This window comes from Macaca fascicularis, chromosome 4 (assembly GCF_037993035.2).
Source record: "Macaca fascicularis isolate 582-1 chromosome 4, T2T-MFA8v1.1".
Classification (NCBI taxonomy): Eukaryota; Metazoa; Chordata; class Mammalia; order Primates; family Cercopithecidae; genus Macaca; species Macaca fascicularis.
In genome coordinates this window covers 15276721-15287436 of record NC_088378.1, presented here as the reverse complement: position 1 = coordinate 15287436, position 10716 = coordinate 15276721, and the positions used below count along the sequence as shown (strand labels likewise).

General features: G+C 39.8%; 1 protein-coding gene across 1 annotated transcript in view; it reads right to left on the bottom strand.

Moving 5' to 3' along the window:
- Positions 1-744: 744 nt before the first annotated feature.
- The window catches only part of SLC16A10 (solute carrier family 16 member 10), a 137847-nt gene continuing 127875 nt past the window's right edge, over positions 745-10716 (bottom strand). Inside the window, exons 5-6 of the mRNA XM_005551599.5 lie at positions 4829-5057; positions 745-1754 (exon numbers count right to left, since the gene is read on the bottom strand). Coding sequence (XP_005551656.1) covers positions 1522-1754; positions 4829-5057 — 462 coding nt within the window. The 3' untranslated portion in view covers positions 745-1521. The remainder of the gene's footprint in view (positions 1755-4828; positions 5058-10716) is intronic.

Here is a 10716-nt window from a genome sequence, read left to right as displayed (position 1 = left end):
TTTTATATAACTGGACATGAGTGAATGAAATCATTTTCTAAAAACTTATAATAAGAACATGAAAAGGTAGTATGGTCAAAATGTAGATTTTTTTTTTTTTTCCTGCAAAAGAACCATCCACAGGCAAATTATCTAAGTCCCCTGAATATGAAATATGAAACTATTAGAAGTGGTAAGGTACAACTGCGTGTATGACAAAGTAAGTTGCTGAATGTCTTCACAATGAAAAGCACTACCTTTTAAAGGTCTCAAGCATTAAAGCATAATTTTAAGGATATAGGAAAGTGTTCTTGTTTTTGTAAATAAGTATGGGTCACGACATGACTTTGGTTTTAATTTTCGGTCCTCAAACTGAAAGCTTTCTTATGATAATCTGTATATAAATAGCAAAAATATAATGGGAATGTTCTTAGGGAACACACTAGGATAAATAATATGAGTGAAAATTTTTGCCAGAAAGTTCTGGAAATGTAGGACTTGGTTCTTTTTATAAGTACTTTTAACCTTTTCAGACTCATTAATTTCATAAACCAATTTAAGCAATTATTTCTATCAGCTACAGATATTTTCTTCACAAATATAAAGGGTTCTGCCCCCCTCCCCATCCTCCGGCCTCCACCAATTTCTGCCTGTAACTGCCACTTGATAACTGCTAAGTAAGACTTTGTTTAAATATCAGGTTCTAGTGCTAACAAATCTGGAAGTCAGAAGATTTCTAAGTTACAATTGCCAGAATATCTTTCATGCATTCTATTTTACTTTATTGTTACAATTTAAACAATTCAGAAACGTGGGGTGTTTCTGGCTACTTGAGTAAAACACACTGCAAATGCAAAGGGAACAATGCTGTAAACTTAAATGATTTCTGAACAGCTCAGGATCCTCCTGGAGAGGATCCTTTTCATTTCACGTATTGATTCTGAACACATTGTTAGCACCTGCTCCCCGAAGGTCCCTTGACACCGGAGCAAGTCAGAATATCTTAATATCATAGCTTATTGAACAGCAGGAGAGCAACTTTAACACAGACTGGAGGTTTCGGTACATCTGGTATTACCTAGAACCCAGGCTTAAATTTTGCAAAAAGTTTCCACAGAGCATAAGAAAGTAAAACAGAGGTACCAGAACTGAAGACATCATTAACAAACAAAATATTTCCACTCCTAACCAAACTGCCACCCTTTCAGTATAGCTTGAGGTATTTTTAAATGTTTGTACAAGCTAAAGATCATTCACAGTTTCCAAAGTTACTTTTTACTGAGATAGCTTCAAATTTTCACAATATGTGACTTTCAGACATGTTTTCATATACTGGGGTCTCTGCCCTCAGACTCACGGAAACATCAGAGATATTCAGTGGCAGAAAATGGTTCTTGTAGTGATAAAGGTTCTATTTCCCAATTATTGTGCTATTCCTAGGATGTGATTAAAAAAATATGAAATTTGCAATTCGTATAAAAGGAAAGGAAACTTGCTTAAAATTCAAAAAGCAAGTCCAGTCTGGTGGAGGTATGTAAGATATTAAATAATAGAGTCAGATTCTTTCTTGAACACTCCAGATGAACTTGACAGCAGAGAGTTCTGGTTTTCCAACATTTTCTCCATCTTTTCTTTTCCAGTGGTTTTACTGATCTCTCTTTGCTTCTTACTATGGATCCATGGGATAAAACAAAGCACAGCACCTCCAATAAGGGGAGGGACTCCAGCGAGGTAGAATGCCACGTCATAGGAGCCCAGCTTGTCACGAAGTAACCCTGAGAAGGGAAAAAGCTGTCACCAACGGAGAACAAGTGTGGCTCTGTAGGGGGTCTAGATTAGTCACAGGGATGGCCTAGTCCCAGCCTAATTTCACCTCCACAGGACTGGTTCAAACAGCTCAGATATCGGACTTTTTTTTTTTTTTTTTAAGGAAACAGATCTGAAATATAAACCTTTATTGATAGAAAAAAAAAGATCTCATATATGTAACGTTGTCATAAAGTACAGGCCTCTGGATTTTCATACCAAGACATTACTTGAAAAGCTGGAAAGGCAGATTTTTTTTTTTTTTTTTTTTTTTTTTTTTGAGACAGGGTCTCACTGTGTCACCCAGGCTGGAGTATGGTGGCATAATCATGGCTCACTGCAGGCCTTGACTTCCCAAGCTCAACTGATCCTCCCAGCTCAGCCTCTTGAGTAGCTGGGACTACAGGTGCATGCTACCATGCCTGGCTAATTTTTATATTTTTTGTAGAGATGGGGTTTTGTCACATTGCCCAGGCTGGTCTCAGGCTCCTGGGCTAAAGCAATCCTCCCACCTCAGCCACCCAAAATGCTGGGATTACAAGCATGAGCCACCATGCCCAGCTTTCAAACTACTCTTTGGTCTATTTGGTTTTTATGAAATAACATGAAACTATTTAACATTATAATTCAAAATTGAGAAAAATTGTAAATTTAATAATGTGGATGAAAGTTAGGTTGTTAAATACATTTTGGAAAGAGACTAAGGTTTATCAGTACCTGGAAGAAAATATAAATATATAAGAATTATTAATGGCATTCTATATTTGGGTTCTGCTTCTGAAAACTATTATTTAGGGTACTCAACATTTCCAATTTCTCTAACAAATTCCAGGACTCATGGTTTTAAAAGTTATCTTAGTGTTTTTAAACTTTTATAACTTATACAACCTAAGTTATCTAAAATGTCCAGGAAACATACTGTACTAAATATCTATCTGACTTTGCTAAATAAATAGCTGACCATTTGTCTAAGTACCAACACATAAAAATGTGTATATCCATTCTGCATAAATAAAATAGACAATATCTGTAAATGCACAAGTTTTCTATCTTTGGAATCAGACCATTTCATACATAACTGAACTCTTCCTCCTTATGAACACTCATGATTATGCTCTGCTGTGATACTATGATGCCCTCAGAGCCTCCTGGTGAGCCAGCAGCTTTCTGCTGCCAGTTGCTGTGTAGTGGTGCTCTGCCTGCTTCTGAAGTTTCCTGTTACCTCCCTTATTCTTGCTCTGTTAACTGTCACTTCTGGTAGCAAAACTATTTACTACTAGAGTGCTGCTTATATAAAATCTGTTGTGGACTTAGAAACTGTACAACTAAGCTTGTAGGTTATAAAAAGAAGAGTAAACAGTATATTACCTGTGGGAGAGAAGAAGGAACGGAGGGTTCTCCTATAGGGAGACCATGACCTTTTGAACTTAAACTGTATGTGGTCTGCTCAGTAGTAACTCTGCTTGCTTGATTCATGACTAGGAATGCAGCTCAGGATATAAGAATGCATTGAGCTAAACCTTCACTGAGCGTCTCATGTGCCAAACACAGATGACAGTACATACATTTACATTTTATCATATTTATATTGAATCTTCTAATACTAATTGACACAGGCACCCAAGTAATACTGAACATGAGACACCTTTATAGTATCATTCAGAGAATTTCTAGAGGTGGAATTCACATGAGATAGAATTAACCATTTGAAAGTGAACAATTCAGCGGCATTTAGCACATACACAATGTTGTACACCCACCGCTTCTATTCCAAAATATTTTCATCGTGCCAAAAGGACACTTCATCCCAATTAAGTAGTTACTTCCCAATCCTCTTTCTCTCCAGCCCCTGGCAATCACCAATCTGTTTTCTATCTGTATTTATTTACCTATTTTGGACATTTCACATGAAATAAATCATACGATATACAGCCTTTTAGAGTGAGACAGGGTCTCACTCTGTCACCCAGGCTGGAGTGCAGTGGTGCTCTCACGGCTCTGTAGACTTGATCTCCCAGGCGCAAGAGATCCTCTCACCTCCACCTCTGGAGTAGGTGAGATTACACTACTATTAGTATGTGCCACCACGCCAGGCTAATTTTTTTTACTTTTCGTAGAGACAAGGTCTTGCTGTGTTGCCCAAGCTAGTCTGGAACTCCTGAGCTCAAATGATCCTCCTGCCTTGGCCTCTCAAAGTGCTGGGATTACAGGTGTGAGCCACCATGCCCAGCCATGTCACCTTCTATGTCTGGCTTCTTTCACTTAGTATAATGTTCTTGAGGTCCATTCACCTGGTAGCATCAGTTCTGTACCTTACTCCTTTTTATGGCTGAATAATATTGCACTATAGATATTCCACATTTTGCTTACCCAATTAGCTATTTATGGGCATTTGGGTTTTTTCTATTATGTTATTTTTCATCAGCTACTCCTCAGGGGGATGTACGATCTCTTACCAAAAGCTGACATATTTAGAAATCTTCCAGAATCTTCATCTCTCTTTTTTTTTTTTTTTTTTAATAGGGTTTTGCCCAGGCTGGGGTACAGTGGTATGATCACAGCTCACTGCAGCCTTGACCTCTGGGCTCAAGCAATCCTCCCACCTCAGCCTCCTGTGCGTCTGGGACTGCAGATGCATGCCACTATGCTTGGCTAATGTTTTTATTTTTTATTTTTTGTACAGATAGTATCTCACTATGTTGCCCAGGCTGGTCTCAAGCTCCTGAGCTCAGGTGATTTTCCCGCCTCAGCCTCCCAGAGTGCTGCTATTGCAGGTGTGAGTCACTGAGCCTGGCCTACTGTTACATATTTTATTCAGTGTTTTAGCTGCCAGTAAGGATAAGAGGGACTTTTCAGCACACCTTTTCAACATACTGTTTATAGCTAGTCTTATTAAAAATGTTACCAGTAAGGCACACATGAAAGCAAAAGACCAGTAATCAATAACCTGTAATACGTTTTAAATATAAGTGAGACTTAAATTAAGACCTGAAGTAGAAAATACTATGACTTAATATAATTACTGGAGAATCATTATATTTACCTGCAATGGGTGGGCCAACAGTCATGGGTATAGACATAAATCCGAGCAGAAATCCAATTGCTTGGGAGACATCCTGGGCACCAACCAACTCAAAGGCTATGGGAGCCATAATGGAAATGAAGCATCCATCGAAGAGACCCATGATGAGACACACAGCAATGAGGGCCCCAAAGATGCTACACAGAGGAATCATCATGGACATCAGACCAATGAAGAAAAAGGAGAGTACCTAGGACGGACACCACAATGTCAGCTCACTCGCAGGAAGTGAATGTCACAATTACCATGCAACATGCTTAGGACTTCTAAGTCACTACTGGTTCCCCTTTTTCCCCCCTGCCACTGCCCCATTTACTTTGATTTTACATACATAATCAACTCCTATAATCATCTCCTTCGAGTTCCCCTAGCACTTTCTTAATATTTCCACTAAGGGACAAGAAGAAAATAACTTTGTGTTTTGAGCCGGAGTCTCTCTCTGTTGCCCACGCTGGAGTGCAGTGGTGTGATCTCGGCTCATTACAACCTCCACTTTCCAGGTTCAAGCAATTCTTCTGCCTTAGCCTCCTGAGTAGCTGGGACTACAGGCAAGCACCACCGCGTCTGGCTAATTTTTGTATTTTTAGTAGAGACGGGGCTTCACTATGTTGGCCAGGCTGGTCTTGAACTCCTGACCTCAAGTGATCTGCCTGCCTCAGCCTCCCAAAGTGCTAGGATTACAGGCATGAGCCACACCGCCCAGCCAAAAATGACTTTTTATATATTACTTGCCCTCCCAGCCTGCAAACCCCTTGAAGTCAGAATCTGTACCAAAAAAAAAAAAAAAAAAAAAAAAAAAAAATCATCTTTGGACTAGATATTATGAAGTTTAAGGATCCTGTATCTGGTCAGTGCTCAATCAGCTCGAATTCATTAAACACTTGATTTTTTTTAACCTTTAAAACTATATATACTTCACTGGCAGACATTATAGATAAATTTAAGCACCCAGAGTTAAGGCTTATTATACTTATTTTGAGCCATTGAACACTTTCATTTCAGTGTTAGAGTAGTTAATAGAATTGAACACCTGATTTTGCCTACTATTTGGTAGGCACTGTGCTATGTACTAGAGATTTCAACAATGAGTAAGACTTCGTTCCTATCCTTGGGTTATGGAAAGATGGACATTTAAATACGTAAGTGCAAATGAAGTGTTTATATGCTGCCGTAGTTATATATTCAAAGTATGGTGGGTACAAAAAAGGAGGAAACAGTTAATTTAATAACTTTTTAAAGGCACAGAACATTGTAAAACTGAACAATTCACTAGTCAGCAGAAAAAATGTTTTTAAAAGTATCAGGTTTTTTAAAAGTATCCATATAATAGCAACTATCATTTATTTAGTGTTTACTAAGTGCCAAGCACTGTTGTAAGCTTTACATTGATTATCTCACTGGTGATCCTCATAACAACTTTATGAGGTGGTTACTAATGTTATCTCTGATGAAGATAGCGATGCCGGGAGAGGTTAAGTAATATGCCCAAAGCACAGAAGATGGAGCCATCCCGGAACCCATGGTCCACGTGGGCAGCAGCAGGCCGTGAACAGAACTGTGCCTGGAAAGTGCCCTCCAATAACAGTGAGGCTGGGGAGGAAGGAGAGACCAGATAAAACAGCTGTATGCATCTCTGTCTTCATCGGTTCTGTTTTTCCATAGACCTACAAAAGCTGGAGGTTGGTAGTACGCCTCAGGGCAGCCACTCACAATCTGAGGGTCTCTGAAGGTGCAAAGTGTGAGTTCTGGGTGGAATTCAGGAGTGTTGGTTTTCACAACTTTACCACAAGTGGTCCACTGACATCAAAATAGGAAACATGCTCTTGAAAAATGTTTCATATTGGGTGAGTTCTTTTTAACACCATCATATCATACAGTTTGGTACATTTTTTTCTTCAATCACTAAAATATGGTCTTATGGTAAAATTATGATTAGTTTAAGAATATGAGTTGGCCGGCTGGACACGGTGGCTCAGGCCTGTAATTCCCAGCACTTTGGGAGGCCGAGGCAGGTGGATCAGGAGGTCAGGAGATCAAGACCATCCTGGCTAACACGGTGAAACCCCGTTTCTACTAAAAATACAAAAAAAAAAAAAAAAGTTAGCCAGGCGTGGTGGCGGGCACCTGTAGTCCCAGCTACTCAGGAGGCTGAGGCAGGAGAATGGTGTGAACCTGGGAGGCGGAGCTTGCAGTAAACTGAGATCGTGCCACTGCACTCCAGCCTGGGCGACAGAGCAAGACTCCGTCTCAAAAAAAAAAAAAAAAGAAAAAAAAAAGAATACCAGTTGACCATTTGAAAAATAAGCCTACCACTTCACACTAGCATTTCTAAAGAACAAAATCTCCCATTCTCCTGATTTTTATTTGCCAGTTAAATATCCTTTTCTCCAATGCGACTTCCATGACTGCACAAGCATAACTTCTTAGCGGTGAGTAATTGCTGGGCCCACAGCCTGGCAGGTTGGAAAGAACTGGGGCTCAGAGGGACACTATCAGGTTCTAAGCTCTCTCTGACCTTGAGCAAGTAAAAAGACTTCCTGATACTTCCCATTTATTGAGACAAAAAGAGATCTAAAGATAAATCAAAATGTAGAAAAGGGTTTGAAATTAACAAGTAGGTAAAGATTTAAGTAGTCGTTTGTATTGAAAATCTAAGTAGATAAACCCCAATTTTTTATTTTTTATTTTTGAAACAGGTCTCACTTTGTTACCCAGACTGGAATGCAGTGGTGCGATCACAGCTCACTGCAGCCTCAACCTCCTGGGGTCCAAGTGATCCTCCCACTTCAGTCTCCCAAGTAGGTGGGACATGCCATTATGCCCGGCTAATTTTTTATTTTTTGTAGAGATGGGGTCTTACTATGTTGCCCAGGCCATTCTTGAACTCCTGGGCTCAAACAAACTACTTGCTTTGGTCTCCCAAAGTACTGGGATTACAGGCGTGAACCACTGCATACAACCCTAATATTCTTAACAATAGAAACATTTTTATTCTATGTACAAACATAAAAGGAGATAAACATGGAAAGTTATTTAAATCTTAGAAACATATCTATAATCACAAACTCCAGAGAATCTAGAATAAAACTTTAGGATGGTACGGGGCCAGATTCAATGGATTTAATTGTTAAAACTATAGACCAAACATTCCCAACCATGCCACTGTAATTATACAAGGTTTTCAGGAATATATATTTTTTCTTTTAATGTGCTTCATATTTTTTTTTCTATTTTGGTCAGTACATATTTCCTTTTTTTTTTTTTTTTTTTTTTTTTTGAGACGGAGTCTCACTCTGTCACCCAGGCTGGAGTGCAGTGGCCGGATCTCAGCTCACTGCAAGCTCTGCCTCCCAGGTTTATGCCATTCTCCTGCCTCAGCCTCCCGAGTAGCTGGGACTACAGGCGCCCGCCACCTCGCCCGGCTAGTTTTTTGTATTTTTAGTACAGACAGGGTTTCACCGTGTTAGCCAGGATGGTCTCAATCTCCTGACCTCGTGATCCGCCTGTTTCAGCCTCCCAAAGTGCTGGGATTACAGGCTTGAGCCACCGCGCCCGGCCCCTTTTTTTTTCTTTAACACCAGTACCACTTGCCAACAACTTTCTTTAAAGATAAGAAAACCAGCTCTGTAGAATTTTATACTTAGTGAATGTTAGAAGCCTAGTACAGTACTTGGCTTTGTTAACTTTTCAACTTTGTTAAGTGCTTATGTTGTTTTAGAACAATATGTAACATGATTCCTGGAACTTGGCCTTTTCACATTTTTGTTCTCTGGCCAGTTTTATAAAAAATTATTCAAGTAAAAGTTTCCAACTTATTGCTATATATTTTGAGCATACTATTTCTTTCTTTCTTTTTTCTTTTTTGAGACGGAGTCTCGCTCTGTGGCCCAGGCTGGAGTGCAGTGGTGCGATCTCGGCTCACTGCAAGATCTGCTTCCTGGTTCATGCCATTCTCCTGCTTCAGCCTCCCGAGTAGCTGGGACTACAGGCGCCCGCCATCACTCCTGGCTAATTTTTTGTATTTTTAGTAGAGACGGGGTTTCACTGTGTTAGCCAGGATGGTCTCGATCTCCTGACCTCGTGATCCACCCGCCTTGGCCTCCCAAAGTGCTGGGATTACAGGCATTGAACCACCGCGCCCGGCCTGAGCATATTATTTCTTAATACTTTCCCTGACTGCAAGTCATCCTTTTCTCCATTCAAGTTATATTAAGTTATATTCTTATTAAAATTAGACAATGATTTATGTAGTTATTTAAATGTAAAAATTTTTCATTTTCCTTTAAGACTTTTGTTTATAGAAATTTACACATCTATTCTTTAAGTACTTGTCAGAAAAATACTTTGCTTCCTTCACCTTATTTGCAGCTACTGTAGTGATGCTCTTTCCCAGCAGATGTTAATACGCAGAATCTGGCTAAATGTGGAGGTAAGTAGATGAGGCTGGTGAGAACACACGTATTCCTTACATGCAGGATGCCTGGGCTGCAAGGAGCACATGCCGACGTTTGGCAGACTACACACATAGCAGGTTCAGTGCCTCATCACTCCCCAGAATAAAGACTGATCCAGGCATCAAATACTGATCTGGTGATGCTGGGACTCAGTGTGAAAGATGAATAAACTTAGTATTACATACAGTCTTTTAAAACTTGCTCTCAAACACAGCAGCTCTGGTTAGATTCGAATAAGGGATTCACAGGCTCCTTATTTCTCCTAGGCTCTGGCACTGACACTTAATAAGCCAGTGACAGTTTAGATGTCTATATTGCTTTTGTTTTCTTTAAGGAACTATATCACAAATATATAAATACTTGTTATAATAGCACAGGCTATAGAAGAATTAACCTTCTATGAGTTAGTGTATGTACATGAGAACAAAAGATTCCTTTTGCTCTTACCTTTCCCATTTCTATCAGGGAGAGCATTGCTGGAGAAATGTCAGTTTAGGTTTTGCTTAAGAATATTAAGTGTAGCTCGGAAACAATGAGCTGCACCTGACTAAGAGAAGGCATCTTGGAGGTGGACATATAATTGACGTTCCTAAAGTTTAGTCAATATAAAGTCTCCAGACTTTCAGAGCCTCTGGCTGGGCACCCAGGACAGAAAACAGTTGGCAACAGAGTTCTGTTGGCCCACCACGAACTAAAGGAAAATGTCAGGCCATACAGCAGATGGCTGGATTCTTCTGAAGCACACAGAGGCCGGTGTCACTTCAAAGTGCTTCACAGGGAGTCGATCAACCTTCTCCATGGCACATGGTTACTCTCATTTCTGCCTGATGGAGAAACGTGCATTTGATACATTCACACCCCGTGCCACAGTCTAGATGAGAGTGAGTACGGAGCCTCTGATCATTTACTTAGGCTGGGAAATTGTTAAGTATTTGGATATTACTTTGGAAATAGCTTACATTTGGTAAAGTATATAACCTCATCCCAAGGTATCTTTAGGTGAATGTAAAACGCTAAAAAGGAAAATGGAGCAACACTGATCCAGTTCATTCTACCTGAACTGGAAGAGGAAGCTTACGCAGGCTGATGGATAGGAAAGTCATTAATATTTCTACATTACAAAAGTAACTCATGAATGTATTTTTTAAAATTCAAACCTTAGAGAAATGTACACAGTAATATATGAAAGTCTTCCTACAACCTCTTCTCACCCTCAACCCATGCGCATTCATGTCCTCAGGAATCAACACTTCACAGTTGGGTTTGCATCCTTCAGAGCGTTCCTGTGCACGTGTGTGTGTCATCTGGGTTGTCTGCTTTATGTGCATGGACATGATGTCCATGCTTCAATACGTCCATGTCGCAGAGAAATATGACACAATGGAAAAGTGATCT